A 23836-nucleotide genomic window follows, 5' to 3' on the forward strand; every position below is an offset into this window, starting at 1 on the left:
CTTTTCGGTGTGGGGGTGTCAGCTGAGTGCTCTGAGATTAGACCAGCCGATTCTCTCCCTGTGAGTTTGCACCCAACAGTGAAACTCAATCTCTAGTGCCCTGGGGCCCACAGTTCTATCTGAGGCAATGAATCAGGCATGCAGGCAGGGCTCTGTTCTGGAGCCTGATTCCCTGGCTCTGGCTCTGGGCTGCCTCCTGGAGTGCCTGCGGAACCTGAGTCTTTTCCAGGGGATGTCTGGGTGACCTAATGTTGGTCCCAATCCTTTCCTGCACAGTGGGGTTATCTCTTGACTAGAGATTCCAGTCTCTGATGTTGTGGTGAGCATAGTTCAGTCTGGGACCTTGACCAGAGCACACTGGCATGTGGCTCTGGGTTGGGGCTGGCAACCAAGCTTTTGGCAGAACCAGGATCTCTTCTGCGGTTTAGTCTGGTCAGTTAAAAGCTGATTGAATCCCCCACCGTGGGGTATCCTCTCACCTGGGAAACACAATTACTTGTGTTTTATGGCCCAGAGTTCTGATTGCTGGTCACTGTGATCCTGCTGTGCTGCTGCTCATAATGAGAGTCCTCCGGTGGGGCCATTTTGCCCCTCCTATCACTCTTTTGATTTTTATGTGGCATGATGCTATTCTGTTCTGGTCTAATTTATTAGGTGTTCTGTAGGCCTCTTGTATGCTTATATTCCTTGCCTTTAAATTGGGGAAATTTTCTTCTAAGATTTGTTGAAAATATTCTCTGGCCCTTCGAGATGATAATCTTTTTTCTCTTACATTCCTATTTTTCATGGGTTTTGTCTTTTCATCTTGTCTTGGATTTCTTGGATGGTCTGTGTCAGGAATTTTTTAGATTTAACATTTTCTTTAATGGATACATCATTTTCTTCCATTGTGTCTTCCACATGTGAGATTCTTTCTTCCATATCTTGTAGACTGTTGGTTATGCTTACCTCTGTAGTTCCTGTTTTATTCCCTAAGGTCTTCCTCTCCATGATTTCCTCTGTTTGTGTTTTAATTTTTCTGATTCTATCCTCAGATCTTGAATAATTTTCTTGTTTTCCTTCACCTGTCTGATTGTATTTAACTGCTTTTCCTTAAATTTCTGCAACTGTTTGTTTGAACATTCCTATGTTTCTTTTATTTCTTTCAGTGATTTAAGTATTTCCTCTCTGATGGCCACAAACTGTTTGGCTGTGCCTTCCTGTATTTCTTTACAGATGCCCATAATTTGTTTGTCTTTATTTTCTTCTATTTCTTTATGGATGGTCATAACCTCTTTGAATTAATCGTCCTCTAATTCTTTACCTATTTTATTTGTTTTCTCCATCATCCCTTTCACAAGCATAGATGTAAGGTCATATTCTTGAATTTCACTTATAATAAGATGTCCAGGGCTGATTACCCTTGTATAACAGGGTTCTGGAAATGCCACATTGCTTTGGCTTTTGTTGGTTGAGATTTTATGCTTGCCTCTGCTCATTAGCTTGTCTTAGGTGTTGGCTCTTAGTTTCTGGTTCCTCCTGGAATCCTGGGCTGAGTAGAATCCACTTTGCAGGAAGATGATTTTTCCTGAAAGAAGCCTCCTCAGCTTTTATGGTATGGTCACCAAATGGCTGGTGCCTTTCAGGAACTGCCATGTCTCACCTCAGGCATAAGGACCTGAGTTGAACCTGTGGTCTTTGGTTGTTAAGGGTGCTCTCCTCTCCCCAAATGAAGGCCTGGAGACAGCTGCCCTGCTTCTTGGTTTCTTGCTCTGAATTTAGTGAGCTGCTCTTTCATTGTGTTTTCTGGGCAGAGCCCTCTTCAAGATCCTGGGAACCCAGCTGTTTGTTCTGTTTAGCTAGGGATAACTGGTTGCAATTTGGAGTGGTATCTGGGAGACAATCCCATAGACTCGGGCTTCTGTAGGTACGAGGTTGAGCTCTGTGCCCCAGTATTGAAGTAGTAATCAGTGGCAGGTGTGTGCATCACTCATGTGTGCAGCAGGAGCCTAGAACCTGGATCCCTGGGGAAACAGAAACTTTTCCAAAGCTGGATGTCCTGCAGTCAGACCTGAGGTTCCCCCAACCATGGGGTTTCCTCTAGAAAGGGAGACTGGATCTGTGGTGGTTTGGGTTCCTCAGCTCAGTCTGAGATAGTGAGTTGAGCAGGCAGGTATAGATGAGTAGTTCTGTGCTGGCAGTTGGGCATCAGTAGGAACCCAAGAACTCCTCTAGAAAAATTTGGGGAGGTCTGTCCTGAGGTCAGACCTAATGTTTTCCTCACTGTTGGGTTTCCTCCAAACAGGGAAACTCAGTCTCCAATACTCTTGGGCCCACAGTTCTGTCTTGGGTAGTGAGTAGGGCATGCAAGCAGGTCTCTGTGCTAGTGACTGAGCACCCACAGGACCCTGGCACTTTTTCCAGGTATTGTATGGGTGACCTGAAGTCGGTCCCAATTGCTTCCTTCACTGTGGGGTTTACTCTCGACTGGAAAACCCAGTCTCAAGTGTTGTGGGGCCCACAGTTGCATCTGGGATGCTGTTCAGAACACACAAGTGTGTGATTCTGGGCTGGCGACCAAGTGCTTGCCTGGACCTGGGAACTCTTCCAGGTTTTAGCTGGATGACCTGAATCTGATTGCTTCCCACAACATAGGGTTTCCTCTCACCTGGAAAAAACAATCACTGGTGTTTTAGGGCACAGAGTTTGGTCTGTTGGTAGCTGTGCAGTCACTGCTGTCCTTATCAGACACAGTGTCCTCCCAGTGCTGTCATCTTCTATCCTCTGAAATGTGAATTCTTTATGCATCCACATGAAAAAATCTTATATGCTATATCAATGCAGATAAACACCCCTTGTCTGCAGCCTTTCTGCAGAAACATTCCAAGTTAAAATGCTCAGTTTTCAGTGGCTTTTAATTTGCAGATACAACTAAACCATTGCTCCTAGCCACACATGAGTTTAATTTCAGACAAAGTGGTTTTCAGCAGACATGAGTTGTAGTGCCCTTAACAGCAATTAAATACTTCAGTTGTTTTGAAGAGTATCCAGGTGGAGATTAATGGGCTAGCACCACAAAGGAGCTCTTTACTTAATCCTTTAATAATTACAAGCTGATCTGGAGAGATGAGTAATGAAGTACCTTCTGACCATGAGGTACTTTGGAGGTATGCACAAAGGTTTCTTCCCTCTAATCAGCTTTGGGAACTCTTAGAAACTTAAAAAAAAGGGGACAAGATGGCGGTGCCAGGAGAACACTGCATCTGAGGAACACAACAACATTTTCTATACAGCAACCAAGAGACTGAATTCTGGGCCCTAAAACAACAGCAATCAAGTTTCAAAAGTGAGAGGAAACCTCCACAGCATGGGAATCAGTCGGGTCCACTCTCAGGTCACCCAGCCAGAACCTGGAAGAGATCCGGGTTGCACAGGCACTAGGTGGCCAGACCAGAGCAACATGCCTGGGTGTCATGATCACCTTCCCAGGATAAAGAGTGGGCACAAAAACACCAGACACTGGGAGTCCCAGTCATGAGAAAAACCCAAAGGGAAGGAAGGAAATGGGACTGACCTAGGGTCACCCAGTCTTTCCCTGGAAATGATCCTGCAGAATTGCGGGTGCACACCTCCAGCACTGAACTGGGCTCCAGCTACAAGCACAGAGACTTGCTGCGTTCCCAACTCTCCATCACAGACAGAACTGTGCATCCCAGGGCATCAGAGACTCGAAGTCCCTGTCAGGAGAAAACCCCACAGGGAAGGAAGCAAACAGGGATGGAATTAGGAGACCCAGTATATCCCTGGAAAAGGTCCCACAGACTAGCGCCCCTGCCAACCCAGGGACCTGCTGTGCACCAACTAGCCTGCTGCTCCCATGAGATCAGTACTCACCTGCCACTGATTACTACTTGGGTACTGGGGCATAGAGCCCCAACCTCAGACCTACAGAAGCCTGGGATCCCTGAGATAACCCCCAAGATACTGTTCCAAGGGGCAACCAGTTATCCCTAATTACACTGACCAAACCAAAGGGCACACATTTTCCAGTAGCAGCACACTAAATTTACAGCAAGAAACCCAGAAGCAGGGCAGCTGTCTCCAGGAATTCTCTGGATGAGAGGTGGGCCCTCTTGACAGTTACCACTCAGATCTCTATGACTGAGGTGAGCTGTGGCAATTCCTGAAAAACACCAGCCATACAGTGACCATAGCCAAAAGGTTGAGGAGGCTTCCTTCAGGACAAACCATCTTCCTGCCAAGGGGATTTGGTCCACCACAGGATTCCAGGAACCACCAGAAACTAACACCCAACCCCTAAGATAGTCCATTGGGTAGAGGCCAATGTAAAAGCTCAACCAACAAAAGACAGAACAATATGGCATCTCCAGAACAGAGTTATCCAGGGACAAGCAGCCCTAGAAACCACAGCATAATTTAAATTCAAGAAGATGACCTAACATCCATGCTTATGAAGAGGATACTAGAGGAAACAAATAAAATGAGTAAAGAACTAGAAGAAGATAAAGTCAAACATATTATGGCCATCCATAAAGAAATATAGGAAGATAAAGACAAAAAGATTATAGTGCTCCGTAAAAAAAATACAGGAAGTTGCAGCCAAACAGTTTGTGGCCTTTAGAGAGGAAGTACTTAAATCACTGAAAGAAATAAGAGAAACATAGGATTGTTCAAACAAACAGCTGAAAGAATTGATGGAAAAAACAGGAAAATACACTTAGACAGGTGAAGGAAATCAACAAAATGGCTCAAAATGTGAACAAAGAATTGAAAAAATTAAACACAAATGGAGGAAATTGTGGAGAAAAAGAACTTAGGAAAGGAAATAGGAACTACGGAGGTAAACAAAACCAATATACTACAAGAGATGGAAGAAAGAATCTCATGTGTGGAACATACAATGGAAGAAATCGATGTATCTGTCAAAGAAAATGATTAAACTAAATAAATCCTGACACAGACCTTCGAAGAAATTCAAGACAACTTAAAAAGACAAAACTTAAGAATAATAGGAATAGAGGAAAAAGAAGATTCCCTCCTCTGAGGCCCAGAAAATATTTTCAACAAAATCATTGAAGAAAATTTCCCCAACTTAAAGGAGAGGCCAATAAGAATACAAGAGGCCTACAGAACACCCAATAAATTAAAAAAAGAAAATTCTCCTGCCACATAATAATCAAAACAGTAAGTATATGGAACAAAGAAAAAAAAACTAAAAGCTGCAAGGAAAAAGGCCAAGTAATACATAATGGCAAACCCATCAGAATCATACCTAACTTCTCAACAAAGACTATGAAAGCCAGAAGGGTCTGGACAAATATCATACAGGACCTAAGAGAACACAGATGTCAGCCCAGACTACCAAAATTCTCATTCCTCATAGACGGAGAAAACAAGATATTCAATGACAAAAACAAATTTCAACAATACCTACACACAAATGCATCATTACAGAAGACACTAGAAGGAAAAATACAACCCAAGAAAAATAGCTACTTTGAAGAAAATACAGGAAATATTTAACCCCACTACAGTAAAACAAAAAGCAACCAAGCCCACAAACTTATTACTACAGCCAACATCAAAATCAAGGGATCTAACAGCCACTGGTCATTAATCTCTCTCAACATCAATGGACTCAATTCTCAAATAAAAAGACAGACTAAAAGAATGGATGCATAAACAAGACCAAGCAATATGGTACATACAAGAAACACACCTAAGTCACAAAGATAGCCATTACCTGAGGATAAAGGCCTGGAAGAAAGCTTTCCAAGCAAATGGACCCAAGAAGCAAGCAGGAGTAGTCATTATAATATCTGATAAAATAGACTTTCAACCAAAATTAATCGAAAGAAATGGGGAAAGATACTTCATACTCTTGAAGAAAAAATTCCACCAGAAAGATATCACAATCCTGAACATCTATGCACCAAATACAAGAGCACCAACATTTGTAAAACAAACATTGATAAAACTTAAACCACACATAGATCACCACACATTAATAGTGGGAGATTTCAACACTCCACTCTCAACAAAGGACTGAAATCAACCAATTAGAAACAAATAAAACAATTCAAAGAATCAGTGAAACCAAGAGCTGGTTCTTGGAGAAAATCAACAAGATCGACGCGAAGCTAACTAAAAGACAGAGAGACACCATCCAGATCAACAAAATCAGAAATGAAAGGGGGGACATGACTACAGATATTGAGGAAATAAAAACAATCATTAGGACTTACTTCAAAAGTCTATATGCCACAAAATTTGAAAATCTAAATGAAATGGACAATTTTCTTGATCGATTTGACTTACCAAAGCTGAATCAGGTAAATCAATTAAATAGTCCTATATTGCCCAAGGAAATAGAAGTGGTCATCAAAAGTCTCCCATCAAAAAAAAAAACAAAAACAAAAACAAAAACAAAAAAACAAACAAAAAAGAAAAACAGGACCAGCTGGTTTCAGGTTTCACCACAGAATTCTACCAGAACTTCAAAGAGGAACTAACTCAACTTCTCTTCAAACTATTCCACAAAATAGAAACAGAAAGAACACTACCAAACTCATTCTATGAAGCCACAGTCACCTTGGTACATAAAGCTCACAAAAGACCCAAAAAAGAAAGAATGTCAGGCTAATCTCCCTTATGAACACTGATGCGAAAATACTTGCAAACGGAATACAAGAACACATCAAAGATATCATTCACTATGACCAAGTAGGCTTCATCGCAGGTATGGAGGGGTAGTTCAACATACAGAAATCCATTAATGTGATTTACCATATTAACAAACTGAAAGAAAAAAAAAACACATGATAATCTCCTTAAATGTTGAAAAAGCAGTTGACAAAATCCAACATCCATTCTTGTTTAAAGTATTAGATAGATCAGGGATACAAGGCATATATCTAAACATAGTAAAGAAAACATATAGTAAGCCTACAGCCAACATCAAGCTAGTCAAAGGAAACTTATAACAATCCCACTGAAATGAGGGACAAGGCAAGGCTGCCCACTCTCTCAGTATCTCAACATATTTCTGGAAGTCCTTGCTAGAGCAATATGACAATTGAAGGAGATCAAGGGGACACAAATTGGAAAGGAAGAAGTCAAATTATCACTATTTGCAGACGATATGATAGGATACATGAGTGACCTCAAAAACTCTACCAGGGAACTCCTACAGCTGATAAATACCTTCAGCAAACAGGCTGGATACAAATTTAACTCAAAAAAAAGAAAAATCAGTAACCCTCCTGTATACAAAAGACAAAGGGGCTGAGAAAGAAATTAGGGAAACAACACCCTTCACAATAGCCACTAAAGACATAAAGTACCTTAGTGTGAACCTAACCAAGCAAGTCAAAGACTTGTATGAAAAAAAATTCAAGTCTTTGAAAAATAATTAGAAGAAGATATCAGAAGATGGAAAGTTCTCCCATGCTCATGGCTTGGCAGCATCATCACAGTAAAAATGGCCATCTTACCAAAAACAATGTACAGATTCAATGCGATTCCCATCAAATTATCAACACAGTTCTTTACAGAACTTGAAAGAAATATTTTCAAATTCGTATGGAATAACAAGAAACTGAGAATTGCTAAAACAATCCTCTACAATAAAAGATCTTCTGGAGGTATCTTCATCCCTGATCTAAAGCTGTACTTTAGAACAACAGTAATAAAAACTGCATGGTGCTGGCATAGAAACAGAATGGTGGAGGAATGGAACCAAACAGAAGACCCAGAAATAAACCCACACACTTATGGATACCTGATTTTTGACAAAGATGTCAAAACCATACAATGGAAAAAAGATAGCATCTTCAACAAATGGTGCTGGTCTAACTGGATGTTTACATAAAGAAAAATGCAAATAGATCCATACCTATCACCCTGCACAAAACTAAAGTCCAAGTGGATCAAAGTCCTCAACATAAAACCAGATACTATAAGTCGGTTAGAAGAAAATGTTGGGAAGACCCTAGAACTCATTGGCACAGGAGACAACTTCCTGAACAGAACACCAACAGCACAGGTTCTAAGAGCAACAGTCAATGAATGGGACATCATGAAACGGAAAAAATTCTGTAAAGCAAAGTACACTGTCATCAAAACAAAATGAATGCCTACTGATTGGGAAAGGATCTTCACCAACCATATATCTGACAGAAGGCTAATATCCAGTATATCTAAAGAACTAAAGAAGCTGAAAAATCAACAAACCAAATAATCCAATTAAAAAATGTGGAACAGAGCGAAACAGAGAATTCTTGATAGAGGAATATGGAATGACAGAGAAACACTTAAAGAAATGCTCAACCTCATTAGCCATTAGGGAAATGCAAATGAAAAAGACCCTGAGATTTCCCCTTACAAACATCAGAATGGCCAAGCTCACACTCAAGTGACAACACATACTGGAGAGATTGTAGAGAAAGCAGAACCCTCCTCCACTGCTGGTGGAAATGTAAACTTGCACAACCACTCTGGAAATCAATCTGGCACTTTTTCAGATAAGTAGGGATAGCCCTTTCTCAAGGTCAAGCCATACCACTCCTAGGCATATATCCAAAAAATGTTCAAGTACATGGTAAGTACATTTGCTCAACCATGTTTGTAGCAGTTTTATTTGTAATAGCCAGAAGCTGGAACCAACCTAGATGCCCCTCAACTGAAGAATGAATACAAAAATTGTAGTACATCTACACAATAGAATATTACTCAGCAATAAAAAACAATGAAATTTGCAGGTAAATGGTGGAAACTGGAAAAGATCATCCTGAGTGAGGTATCCCAGTAGCAGAAAGACACACAGGGTATATACGGTATATACTCACTCATATAGACATATAATATAGGATAAACCTACTAAAATCTGTACATATAAAGAAACTAATCAAGAGGAAGGACTATGGCTAAAATGTTCATTCTCCATCCCAAAAGGCAAAGAGGATGGAAATCAGAAGAAGAAGAGAACAGGAAACAAGATAGGAACCTGCCACAGAGGGCCTCTGAAACGATCTGCCTTGCAGACTATCAAAGCAGACACTGAGAATTATGGCCAACTGTTGGGCAGAGTGCATGGAATCTTATGAAAGAAGTGGGAATTAGTAAGATCTGGAGAGGACAGGAACTCCACAACTAGAGCAAAAGAACCAAAAAATTTGAAGACAGGGATATTTTCAGATACTCATACTCAAACCAAGTACCAGGCATGGAGATAACCTAGAACCTCTGCACAGATGTAGCCCATGGCAGTTCAGTATCCAAGTGGGTTCCATAGTAATGGGAACAGGGACTGCTTCTGACATGAACTTGTTGGTCTGCTCTTTGATCACCTCCCCCTGAGGGGGGAGCAGCCTTACCAGGCCAATGGTCAGTTGACAATACAGCCATTCCTGATGAGATCTCATAGATTAGGATCAGAAGGAATGAGAGGAAGACCTCCCCTACCAGTGGACTTGGGGAGGGGCATGCATGGAGAAAGTGGAGGGAGGTGTTTATGGAGGTATACAAAGTGAATAAAGTGTAACTAATAAAAATTAAAATAAAAAATACAAAAAAGAATCTTAAGAAAGCCTGAGAAGGACAACAACAAAGTGAATGCTTTTTGGCATGAAATTTGTCTTACCAATGAGAATAAAACGACTCAGGTCTATTTCCAAATAAACAAATAAGTACTACCAAAGTACAGTGCTTGGACTCAAAGCTCCTAGAAGAAGTTTTCTGAGCACAAGAACAGTGAGGCTTCATGTGCTGAATTAATGCCTAAACAAAAGAACTTGGTAGGCAGAGGCAGGAGTATTGACAAAAAGGTTTAAAAAAAATAGGAGATATTAGATGTTCAAATTAGAGTAGAAAACTGGTGTGAGTTAATTATTTAGCATCTGAAAGATTTTTTTAACTTTTCAAACTAGATTTTAATAAGTCTTAGTAACAAGAGAAGAACATAAAATACAGATAAGCCAATGAATGCTCTGTATAAATGCAATTATGAAGTGATTGTTCTAATAAAATATAACAGGGTGCAACATTTCTAACATGTTTCAAAAATTACTGTGACACCTACATAAGGCAGTATCTCTAGAGAAATCACTACAATTTTTCTTAACAAATTCTTGTCTCTGCAATTTTCTGAGCTATCAGCATATGTTCTTAATTTTAATCTTGAGATGTATAACATAAATGTACAGGAATAATGCTGAAATCTAGAGGTAACTAAAAGTTGTTTTTCTTAGCCATATATATGCATATATATGTGTGTGTATGTATATATATATGTGTGTGTGTATAGCTAGAAATATATATGTGTGGATACCCATGTATACATTTCTTTTATGTGCTTATTTATATATCTTTATTATGCAGAAAGGGAAGCTATGGGGAATAAATTACTAGAAAGAAACAGGATACCTCTAACCTGTGCCGCAAGGTCTTTATGTTTTACCTTAGAGTTGGAGAGTCTTTTTTGTGAAAAGAACAATTCATCCTATTGATGCAATAGATACAAAAAATATTTCTACTTTTTTGAAAGGTTTTAATTTTATTATCAGTTGCAAATTCCCAACAGAAGACATCTGTCCTTTGGATAAGTTTTGTAATGTTTGACCAATATGGTATTTTTAATACCAAACCAAACCAAAAGTCTATCTATGTATAGGCTTTATTATGCAAAACTATCTTGTGTGTATAATGTTTTTATATGTAGTCATTCCCCTTAGACTGGCTGAGAGTGGCTTGATTGTTTTTTGGAGGTCAGGATTATTAGTGGCAAAATCCCATTGATTCCATTTGTGACACAGTTAAAAGAAACTGTTTGTTTTACCTTTTTTTATTTTTCTTTTTTTTTTTTAAGTCTTCACAGTGTCTTGCTATAGGCTATTACCCTATGTTACATGGCCTGCTACCACACTGCTCAAACAAACTTTTCTTCTTGTCACCCTATAATCTTTGCTTTGAAGCGAACCCATACAAAATTTTAATGTTTGTGGCTCTTCCCCATTTTTTTCCCAACAGATTTAGTGGGTCTTGTTTTATGTTAAGGTCTTTGAACCACTTGGACTTTAGACTTAAATTTTGTGCAGGGTGATAAATATGGGTCTGCTTGCATTATTTTTACATGTGGAAATTTAGTTAGAGAAGCCTCATGTGTTGAAAATGCTATTGTTTTCTATTGTATGCTTTTGATATCTTTGTCAAAAATCAGGTGTCTATATGTGTGTAGGTATATTTCTGGGTCTTCATTTCAATTCCATTGATTCAGCAGTCTATTTCTATGCCAGTAACATGCAGTTTTTATTACTGTTGCTCTTTAGTACAACTTGAGATCTGGGATGGAGATACCTCTCCAAAATTTATTATTTTATAGGATTTTTTTTAATCTATTCTGGGTTTTTTGTTATTCCAAATGAAGAAGAGTATTTTTCTTTCAATGTCTGTAAAGAATTTTGTTGATAATTTGATCAGAATTGCATTGAATCTGTAGATTGCTTTTGGTAGGATGGCCATTTTCACTATGTTAATCCTAACTATCCATGAGTATGTGAGACCTTTCCATCTTCTGATACCTTCTTCAATTAATTTCTTCAGAGAATTGAAATTTTTTACAAGTCTTTCACTTGCTGGGTTAGAGTTAAATCAAGATTCTTTATGTTTTTTTTGTGGCTATTGTGATGGGTGTGCTAAAATCTTCTTCAGAATGGCAAACAGGATTGATACCAGAAGAGTTGGAAGACTGGAAATAAGATGGGAGCCTAGTACAGAGGCTCCACTGAATGGCTCCACCCAACAGGGGATAGAGGCAGATGCTGAGACTCACAGCCAAACTTTCAGCAGATCTCAAGGTTTGGTTTCTTATGGAAGAAACCAGTGTGGTGGGGGTGGGGGAGGATGCCATGGATGGAACAGGATCACTTCAAGGATACCAACAATGATAAAAATATAAAACTGAGCCCAAGGGTTTCTGTAGAGACTGATGCACCATCAAAAGACCATGTTTGGAGAGTATCTCGATCCCTGCAGGGGTAGCACACTGACAGCATAGTCTCCATGTGGGTTTCTGAGTAAGGGGAACAGGGGCTGACTCTGCTTGAACTTATTTGCCTGCTCTTTGATCCCTTGCCCATGGCAATGAGGCCTTATCTATTCACAGAGTACTAGGATACAGACCTGATGAGACTTGATAAGCTTTGGGAATACAACAAAGGAGGAGAACTCCCCCTTTCAGTGGACTAGGAAAACGTGGATAAGGAAGAAGGAGGGCCAGCAGGACTGGGAGTTGAGGAAGGGGGCTTCAATCAGGATATATAATGACTAAATTGAGAAAAAAATAAAATTAAAAAAGTATGAATGAAAGTCATTTAACTTGGAGGAATGTACACATTGCTTAGTATGATGTTCAAAAAGAAAAAAAAAATTCTAGATCCCTTACCTCTTCCACTGAAAAATGGAAGGTCAGATATCAATATTCTTCTTTAGGTTGTATTATACGACTAAGTAAGTTTAGCTCTCATGCCTCATCAAAGAAGATGGAGGCCATTATAGAAGTCCACAACTGGACACAATACAGAGAAGAACTATCGTGGATTGCACAGCCCCATTTTATTTTTTTAATTTAATTTAATATATATATATATATTACAAATTATTCACTTTCTATCCCTGCTGTAGCCTCTATCCCTTGTTTCCTCCCAGTTCCACCCAGCCTCCCTCTTCTCCACCTATGCCCTCTCTTTATCACAACCCCTATTTTTAAGTCTCACAGAGCATTGAAGAAAAAGGGGTGGAGAGATTAAAGAGTCAGAAGAGAAAGACATTTGCTGCAAGATATTATCCTGTATATAACATGAAGCTGCTCATATGAAATCTTTACAATATGGCCACCTGAGTAAGACCTGCCCTGCATGATAACACCAGGTGACACCACAACATGGATGAGGAAATCTCACAAAGCCCATCACTGGATGAAGACCAGCAGGCAATTAATGACTTCCAAGAGGAGAATCAGTCTCACTCAGAGATCATCTCCCTATTTAGTTATTCAATACCAAGTTGTCAGCTCCGAACACATATACATATAAACAAAACTAAAAGGACCCAGTGGGTCGTATTTATGTATTTATAATGTGTGTTCATTTGTATGTGCATGCATGTGTATCTAAAACAGTAATTAAAAAAAGGAGGTCATGAATTTTAGAGGTAGTGGAAGACATGTAAGGATTTGTGAGGGAAGGTGATAGAATGCAGTAGTTATGTAGTAAATAAGTCCCTAAAACACATGTTTTTATTCCCATTAAACAAAACAGTAAACTGAGGTTCAGAGAAGCAAAGTAACATGGTTAGGTGTTCTTAATAAATCCTATACAGTACCTATGAAGCCATAATTATCTCCATCATATGAAACTTTACTAAATTTCACCTCGTTCCAATTTATCTCTGAGGCTATCTGAGGAAATCGTCACTTTATTTTTATTTGGGATTCTTTGGAAGATTTCACTTGGTATAGGAAACACATGCTGGAGAGGTTGTGGAGAAAGGGGAACACTCCTCCAGTGCTGGTGGGAATGTAAACTGGTACAACCACTCTGGAAAGCTATCTGGCGCTTTCTAAGACAATTAGGAATAGTGTTTCCTCAAGATTCAGCTATACCACTGCTAGGTATATACCCAAAGTTCGTTCAAGTACACAAAAGGGATACTTGCTCAACCATGTTTATAGCAGCTTTATTTGTAATAGCCAGAACCTGGAAACAACCCAGATGTCCATCAACGGTGGAATGGGTACAGAAATTTTGGTATTTTTACACAATGGAATACTACTCAGCAGTCAAAAAGGAGGAAATCATGAAATTTGCAGGCAAATGGAGGGATCTAGAAAAGATCATTCTGAGTGAAATATCCCAGAAGGAGAAAGACAAACATGGGATATACTCACTTATATAGACCTATAAGATATGATAAACATAATGAAATCTATACACCTAAAAAACATAATCAATTGAGCGGACATGGGGTAAGATGATCAATCCTCGTTTAGAAAGACAGATGGGATTTGCATTGAACGTATGACAGGAGTCTACTGAGCGCATCTGAAAGACTCTAACTAGCAGTGTTTTCAAAGCAAAGACTCATGACCAAACCTTTGGCAGAGTACAGGGAATCATAAGGAAGAAGGGGAGTTAGTCTGATGGGGAAAGGATAGGAGCTCCACAAGGACCAAATATATCTGGGCACAGGGTCTTTTCTGAGACTGACATTCAACCAAAGTCCATGAGAGGCTAAAACCTAGAACCTCTGCTCGGATGTGACCTGTGATAGCTCAGTAATCAATTGGTTTCCCATAGTAAGGGGAACAAGGACTATTACTAACAGGAACTCAATGACTGGCTCTTTGACCTCCCCACCTCCCAAGGGAGGAGCAGTACTGTTAGGCCACAGAGGAGGACTTTGCAGCCAGTCTTGAAAATACCTGACAAAAGGGAGTCATATGAAAGGGGAGGAGGTCCTCCCCTACTAGTGGACTTGGAAAGGGGCAGGGAGGAGATGAGGGAGGGAGGGTGGAATTGTGGAGGGAATGAGGGATACAGCTGGGATACAGAATTAACAAAATGTAACTAATGAGAAAAATAAAATTATGGAAAAGAAAAAAAATTGGAAACATTGACTTAGCATGGAAGATCAGAGAATATTTTTTTGCAACAAAGGCAAATATTACATGCTTTCATCTATGTTGCAACTAGTCAACCTGACCATTATGACACATAAGCAGCCAGAACCAACACACAATGAATGAGGATAGCTGTGTGCCAATGAAAATTTACTTTGGGAAACTGAAATCTGATTCCCATATAATTTTTTCATGTTATGAAATGATTTTTTTTCACTCACCCATTAAAACAAACAAACAAACAAACAAAAAACAGTTTTTTGGCTTGAAAGTAGTACAGAAACATAGAAAGTTCTCGACTACATAGCCCCTAAGAGAAAACCCTTTGTTCTTATACTAAAGCAACGAAGTAACATTTAGAGATGCTTATGTTCTGTAATTTGTGGCAATCCATGAGATATGGGGTCTTTCCCAGGTCTACATGTAGGTAGTAGGTGCAGGATCTGAGGAAAGCACAGGTTTCGGGCATAGTATGTGGCACTTGGCCCTAGGGCCCCACTTCATAGATCTTGAAGATTCCTATAAAATAGTATACACATTTTTCAAACCAATTGTCACTTGCCATGGTCCTCAAGCTGATATTTCTCAAGATTCCCAGTGAGATAATCATTGACTCAGAAATTTAAATTTTAAAATCTCAGAAATTAGATAAAGCTCCTCCTATCCTCTCCAAAAGATATGGGTGAAAGCTTAAGAACCGTTATCCTGGGAAAGCGAACTTGATTATCTGAAAAACATCACCAGTTCTTAATTAGTATCCTGCCTTTCTACTGAGCAATGGTTTAACTCTACATAGAATACAGCCCACTAGGAAGGATAAATACACAGTTCCCTGAGTAATATGAAACTGTTCATATTTCATTCCCTCCAAATTGCTTTGATCAGAGGGAAAGTCCTTTAAGGAACAGAGCTGCAAAAAGCCAAATTAGTATTCTAGAAGATTGAACACTGTAAAAATCTGATGAGAAGGCATAAGTAGTTCTCACAGCATCCTCTGAATCTTTGGGCTATTCGATTTCTCCCAAGCCCAGCTGTGGAATGCAACTAAAGTGATCAGGATCTTACTCTGATTGCTATCAGCTCTTGTACTCAGGATGGTAATGAAAACCTAAGTAATCGGAAGACCCCAGAATAGTTAGATGGACCAGAGGCTGTGGCTCTTTAGCTTAAAGTCTAAACCTCAGTAAAACAACCCCTTACCTCACATACATAAGGAAAGCACATAGAAGGTACTGAAAAGCACAGGATAACTTCAAGGTGGCAGAATTTTCTTTTAAATTCCTAAAAACAGAATGGTGCCACCAGCTGCCTATTCAGAATTATCAATTAGAAATATTTCGTTTTCATGGTAGAATCACAGACAGTTTTCTAGGAAGTAAAATACTCAGTTTTGGTCCTCTGTCCTGGGGTGGGGGGTGCTGAGTCCATGTGCAGGCAAGTAACATAAAGAACATGAGTCCATTTCTAGATCCAATTTTTAGATGCTAGTAGACATTTCCTGAATTACCATTGTTTATCCATAGATTACTGACATCTTTCCAAATGAATATGTACCTGCATCTATTCTATTTTTTTGAAGCATTTCACTATTAGCTCTACTTGAGGGTCACATTGCTCAGAGCCAAAAATACCAGGCCACTGAAAAACAAGGGATGCACATGTGGCTCAGTAATCATAATGACTCAGCCATGAGCTGGAGCCAGTGATTAGCTTGAAGCTATTTGAAGTTAATTTCGTCTGTGAGTTCATCTTGTTCTTGTTTCTGATAGGATTTCATGTACCATACTTTATAATTTGTGTACTCTAGGAAAACATATACTCTTACATTGTGGCTACAGATGGTTTGAGTCCCAAGTTTGCCTCCATGACTTCTACTGGTGTAGTCATAAGCACAGTTTGTAACATCTTTAAATTCTTGTAGGCAATAAATTCTGTGTCACAGTTCAAGTACTTAACACTTTACCTGACACAGAAAATTGACAACTACACATGGATGCATCTGTGCTGAACACTTCAAAATATATTAACACATACATAAATATAAACAGAGCAAAACATTTTACAATTAGGAGCACAAATAATTTAACCATTGTTGATTCCATCCTGAAAAAGCACTACAGTCTTCATTTCCTGGGATGCTTGTTTAGAACCACAAATGTTCATAAGTCTGCAGGGCTCTTATGTTGCTCTCATGTTCACGAAGTTTTCTCCTGTGCAAATGAATTCAAGGCTCTTCCGCACTTTTTTCTTCTAAGATGGTTAGTGTGTCTGGTTTTATATTGAGGTCTTTGGGCAACCTTTGTGCAGAGTGCAGGGAATCTTAAGAAAGAAGTGTGAAACAGTAAGATCTGGAGAGGAAAGGAACTCCACAAGGAAAGCAACAAAACCCAAAAATCTGAGCACAGGGGTCAACCTGAGACTGATACTCCAACCAAGGACTATGCATGGAGATAACCTAAGACCCCTGCACAGATGTAGTCCAAGGCAGTTCAGCATTCACGTGGGTTCCATTGTAATAGGAAGGAGGACTGTCTCTGACATGAACTGATTGGTCTGCTTTTTAATTATCTCCCCTGAGGGGGAAGCAGCATTATCAGGCCACAGAAGAAGACAATGCAACCACTCCTCATGAGACCTAATTGACTAGGATCAGAAGGAAGGAAAAGAAGACCTCCCTTATCAGTGGACTTGGAGAAGGGAATGCAAGCAGAGGGTGGAGGAAGGGAGGAGATTGGGACCTGAGGAAGGAGCAAAGGACAACGGAGTATACAGAGTGAATGAAGTGTAATTAATAAAGAATTAAAAATAAAGCACCACAAATGCAAAACATCCAAAGAAATATCAAGACATGTTTTTCTCTTCTAATATCTTCTAAACAGCTGTTTGTTGTTTGCCAAACAGTCATAAGTTCTGCAACCTTAGTTTATCTAAAACATATTCAGATAATTGTCCTTCTCACCAACCATTTTTTATATTGGTTGTTGTTGTTTAGACCTCAATGTCCACACAGGGAACAGGGGAAGTATCCTTTCTTTGGAGAATTATTACCTAACCACTGTGACATGAAGCCCTTTCCAATAATGGAACAAGACCTCTATAATAACATTCCATGCTAAATCAAATTAGAAACCTCATTTCTGCTTTTGTCTTCCTTCTTATAGCTACATAACACAGATGGAAATTCAGAAATGGGAATTTTACTACTGATTTTATTCTATCTATCGGTGAGACCTTGCGTAAAATAGCTCACCTATCTGAAGCTTTCCTTCCTCATCTACAAAATAAAGATGGTGGACTCTGTCCTTTCTGGAAAAATGCTATAAAGAAGATGGAAATGAATCAATTGTGCTCTGTAACCCACATGTGCTTTAAGGACTGGTGGGGTGTGGAAAGCACTGTGGAAAAATTTAGCCACAGTTAGGGAGCTCACAGTGAGAAGAGAGATTCTTTTTTTTTTTTTTTTAATATTATTCTTTCTAGAACACATTTGTATAGGAATTAAAGCTTGACTGAGCCATGGGAGGGCACAGTATGTGATTTCCAGAGTTGAGGAAATAGAATTTTGTCTTTAGAGTTGAGCTTGATGCTGAGCCAAGAAAAAGAAGAAAAGAAAGGGGTGTGGGCGTGGGAAGTAGACCATGCATCAGAATTGGGAACTGGTCCAGAGTGGCTGAGGTTTCCTCCACTTGCATCATGGTGACGAGGTCTAAAGTCATATTTAATAAGTTAGAAGATGAACACAAATTGGAATTTGAAGGATGTGCACCTGGAACTTTAAGATAATTAGCTGTTCTTGCTGCTCTAGCTCCAACCTGAAGCTCACAGCAATAAATCACAGTCAAATTTATTCATGACAAAGCTAAAGTCTTTGTGTGACCACTTAACAGTTTTGAAAGTGCTAGGTCATCACTAATATCTAGACCTCTCATATTTTTCAGGTACCTTGATTTAGGAAAGAAAGATTTCCTATACACAACATGGGATTACATCTCTTGGACCCAATTTTACAATTTTTATTTACAAATTTTTGACAAAATTTACAAAAAGTTCACATATCAAAGGTTGATGAATAGCCATTTCTGTTTTGTTTTGTTTTGTTTTATTTTTTTATTTTTTTATCAGTTACATTTTATTAACTCTGTATCCCAGCCGTGTCCCGATCCCTCATTCCCTCCCAGTCCCTCCCTCCCTCCCTCATCTCCACCGTGCCCCTTTCCAAGTCCACTGATGGGGGGACCTCCTCCCCATTCATCTGATCCTGTTTTATCAGGTATCTTCAGGACTGGCTGCAAAGAGCTCCTCTGTGGCCTAACAGGACTGCTCCTCCCTTCGGGGGTGGGGAGACCAAAGAGCCAGTCATTGAGTTCCTGTTAGAAATAGTCCTTGTTCGCCTCACTTTGGGAAAACAATTGGTTACTGAGCTTCCACAGGCTACATCTGAGTGGAGGTTCTAGGTTACATCCATACATGGTCCTTGGTTGAATGTTAATCTCAGAAAAGACCCTGTGCCCAGATATATTTGGTCCTTGTGGAGCTCCTATCCTTTCCCCATCAGACTAACTCCCCTTCTTTCTTATGATTCCCTGTACTCTGCCAAAGGTTTGGTCATGAGTCTTTGCTTTGAAAACACTGCTAGTTAGAGTCTTTCAGATGCGCTCAGTAGACTCCTGTCATACGTTCAATGCATATCCCATCTGTCTTTCTAAAGGAGGATTGATCATCTTACCCTATGTCCAGCAATCCAAGTAATCCAATTAAAAAATGGGGGAACAGAGCTAAACAGAGAATTCTCGACAGAGGAATATCGAATGGCAGAAAAACACTTAAAGAAATGCTCATCCTCATTAGCCATCAGGGAAATGCAAATCAAAACGACCCTGAGATATCACCTTACACCCATCAGAATGGCCAAGATGAAAAACTCAAGTGATAACACATGTTGGAGAGGTTGTGGAGAAAGGGGAACACTCCTCCACTGCTGGTGGGAATGTAAACTGGTACAACCACTCTGGAAAGCTATCTGGCGCTTTCTAAGACAAATAGGAATAGTGCTTCCTCCAGACCCAGCTATACCACTGCTAGGTATATACCCAAAATTTGTTCAAGTACACAAAAAGGACACTTGCTCAACCATGTTTGTAGCAGCTCTATTTATAATAGCCAGAACCTGGAAACAACCCAGATGTCCATCAACTGTGGAATGGGTACAGAAATTGTGGTATTTTTATACAATGGAATACTACTCAGCAATCAAAAAGGAGGAAATCATGAAATTTGCAGGCAAATGGTGGGATCTAGAAAAGATCATTCTGAGTGAAATATCCCAGAAGGAGAAAGACAAACATGGGATATAATCACTTATATAGACCTATAAGATATGATAAACATAATGAAATCAATTGAGTGAATAGCCATTTCTTACTCAGCTCTTTTGTGATCACTGAGCTACCCCAAACAGAGAGGCAGTGAAAGTTCACTGGATGTCTTTCATCCAGATAGCCCCACCAGTTTTTTTTCCAGCACCTCTCAGAGCAGTTTAACCCTTTTATCATGCCTGCCTTCCTTCCTGGAAGCCAAATATGTGGATCCTATAGAGATGCAATCTCCCATTACCCTGTAGTTCATTTATTTTACTTTTATATAGATTCCTGATATTTCTGGAGATAATGAAATCATCTCTTCATCCCTTGATTTAGGGTAGGATCGACATAGAACATATGTGCAGTGTATGACATAAGTATAAGAACTCAAACATCTAACTAGATGAAAGAATCTTGATTTCCTCTATACCTTTGACAGAATTGCAGCTGTCAGATTATAGTAACAATAGTTTTATTCTCATTGCAAGATGGATCCTAGGATAATTAGAGAAGATATGTTGTAACACAAATGCCATTCTTATTTCTTTCAGGGTGCTTGAGGATGACCTGAAGCTGAGCAGTGATGAAGATGACCTTGAGCCTGTGAAGACTTTGACTACTCAGTGTACAGTCAATGAGCTCTACCAGGTAGGATGAGGTTAGAGGTTTGCATTGGGCCTGCTGCTGTATGTGTTTGGAGGGGGTAGGATGAGGCATAAGGAAATAGATTGCATTTCATAAAAACAACCTCTTCTTTTTGCAGTGAGAGAAAGAAATAAAGATGAGCAGTATTTGGAAACAGGTGAAACTAACTTCCATTATCATTAAAGCTACAACAAGGAGATTCTGAGCTATTTAAAGCCAAGTTCACATCATTTCATCTCTTTCTATTTTCTGTTCACAAATACTGCTCATCGGGAAGCAGTAGAATGTATCATCTTTCTGTCTTTTGAAGTACTTGCTGTATTTGAGTGGCTTGTCATCTCTATTGGTTGACTCCACTGTGAAGCTTAGCATTAACAGCCATTAAAGTTGGTATAAATGTGACTGTTCCGTTTTGTTCTCCCAAATATACCATTCCATAGTGGAACTGAGAATGAATATCCTGTGTTGTAGCAACATGCATTCAGCAGAAGCTTTCAGTTATTTTTTATTTCATCTTTTCTGAACTATAAGTATTTCCAGTACTTTCTCCACAGATGACTGTAATATAGATTTTTTTTCCATTTTTGATGAGACTCAACTTTACAGTTTTAAAAAGTGAAATAGTATTATAAGTATCCAGATCAGCAATTATGTATGATATCAATGATCCTTTTATAGTTTCCCAAACGTAGGAATCTTCAGGTTGTTATGCCACCAAATATGCAGTACATAAGGCGATTTTCAAGATATATAAATCTTGCATATTTCAAATGTGGAGTTTTGTGTTTGGTGTTTGCTGTGTTTAAAGCACAAGGGGAATCCTACGTGTACTCTCATAATCTCACAGCTGTATCTGAGGTGCTTGTGCATTTACCAAGAACAGGCTTTCCCTGTCTTACTTGAGTTGTGGACTTCCTAACACATGTGAAACACACTTCAATTGCAATATCTGTCATTTTTACTTTCTGCATTTAATATGCCAATAAAAAGACCATTTATATTTACAATAACATTTGTAAATGAAACAAAAACAAAGCAAAACTTCTACATTATAGATTTTGACAGCTGCAACCTTAAATCTTACTGGAAATGTTTAGAGCTGAATGCAGGTAAAACAGAGAGTAAATTTTACTCATTGATTTTTCTCTCTGTATGAATAAATAAATGCATTCTCCTTTGAAATTCATAGGATTATTTTTGTATTATACCCGCATCGGAGCCATTGGCCTGGATCATGGGAGATTTTTAAATAACTTTGCTGAAATCATATAAAGTACTGGTATATTTGGATGCTCAGGAATGATGAGCCTGCTGCCTTCTGACCAGACATGCCTTCTTTCATGAAGTTATAGTTCTCTCATTCAATAGAAGAGCTGAAGAGGTAGAACTACATTACAGTGAAACATATAGTTGAATTTAAGAATCTGGAAGAGCTTCCAAGGTTGCAAGTGTTCACAGATGAGCTACTTTTAAGAGTTTTAAGAACAAGTTAGGAGACTGGGAACCCTAAAGCCATTGGATAGTAGTAAGATTTGCTGAACTGTGGATTTATAAAATGTAGCATTCTTTTCCAAAAATTTGTGGCTGAAAACTCTTTTCCTTTTGATTATTGTAAACATAATATAAAACTAACTATTTATAAACTTATAGTTTAGTGACATTAAGTATGTGGACACCTTTGTACATACATCAGCAATTCCAAAATATTTTTATTATCCCAAATGGAAACTCTATACCCATGAAGTATACTCCATCCTTCTTTCTCTTAGTCCCTGAAGATCAACCACTAATTCTTTAACTTCATGGGCTTGTCTACTTCCTATGACGGGATGTTAAATGTTAGATCATTTTAATGTCTGTCTTCTTTACTTACTATAACTATTTGTACCATATAGTAACACTTCACTCAGTTTTTTGGCAAAATAATATTCTATTTTTTGGAGGAAACACATTTTGTTTATCTGTTCATTTGTCAATATTTCAGTCAGTTCTGCCTTTTGGCTACTTTTAGTATCGTTTGAAGCACTTAAGAGCAAATATTTTCATGGACATTCATATTGACTCTCTTTAACATGGAAAAAAATTGAACCACTGCATCCTAAGTTTTATGTTTGTGTTATAAAGGAACCACAGACATTGGATAACACAGGTACATGCAGATAATATGCCACTATTCATTTATCTCATTATTGGGAACATTCTACCTCCAGCAACACCATGAACATGCATACAACATACACAGAAAGAAATGTGTTTTCTGCTCATATTTATTGCATTTTGCTTCTTAATCTGGACTTTCAGGAATGGTGATAGGGATTCACTGTGCTCTAAGATGTTATACCCATGCTAAGAAAAGTATAAATATGGGGGCACTCATATAGTCAAACAGATGCATGTTTTAATATGTCTTAACACTTTCAAACTGAATGGATACCAAAAAAAAAACGATCTAGTTTCTATAAAATGAAAATAACAGTAGTATCTACTCATTGAGTCATAGTAGATTTAAGGAAGAGATGGACCAATATATATCAGTGTACTTGACAATAAAGCATAGGGCTTAGCAGGTACTCATCACTTTACATGATATTCATCATAGTTATGGTTATGTCCGATGATCTAAACAGTCTAGTGTTCTTTGAAATATTAGGTGTATCCACTTTCCCTTTTCTTGTAAAGAATGGGAAGATAAAGAGAACTATTGAATTAGGTATAAGAAAAATAGCATGTTGTAAACTTGAATGAAAAAATATGTATGGTATTAATGTTTATTAGCTGTGTATGTCTGACCTTGAGAATTTGAAAATATTTTCATTAAGAGTATAGTTTGCTCAACCATGTTTGTAGCAGCCTTATTTGTAACAGCCAGAAGCTGGAAACAGCCCAGATCCCCCTCAGTGGAGGAATGGATGCACAAACTGTGGTATATCTACACAATGGAATATTACTCAGCAATAAAAAGAACATGGAAATCATGAAATTTGCAGGTAAATAGTGGGATCTGGAAAAGATCATCCTGAGTGAGCTATCCCAGAAGCAGAAAGATGCACATGGTGTATACTTACTCATATAGATATTTAATATAGGATAAACCTACTAAAATCTGTACACCTAAAGAAACTAATCAAGTGGGAGGACTCTTGCTAAAATGCTCAAT

At 38.7% G+C, this 23836-nt stretch overlaps 1 protein-coding gene across 2 annotated transcripts in view; it reads left to right on the forward strand.

Annotated features, from left to right (window-relative positions):
• The window catches only part of Aff2 (ALF transcription elongation factor 2), a 793967-nt gene that overhangs the window by 568264 nt on the left and 201867 nt on the right, over positions 1-23836 (forward strand). For both annotated transcript variants that reach the window (XM_060375629.1, XM_060375630.1), the window contains exon 9: positions 20586-20682. In XM_060375629.1, coding sequence (XP_060231612.1) covers positions 20586-20682 — 97 coding nt within the window. The remainder of the gene's footprint in view (positions 1-20585; positions 20683-23836) is intronic.

This window comes from Meriones unguiculatus, chromosome X (assembly GCF_030254825.1).
Source record: "Meriones unguiculatus strain TT.TT164.6M chromosome X, Bangor_MerUng_6.1, whole genome shotgun sequence".
Lineage (NCBI taxonomy): Eukaryota > Metazoa > Chordata > Mammalia > Rodentia > Muridae > Meriones > Meriones unguiculatus.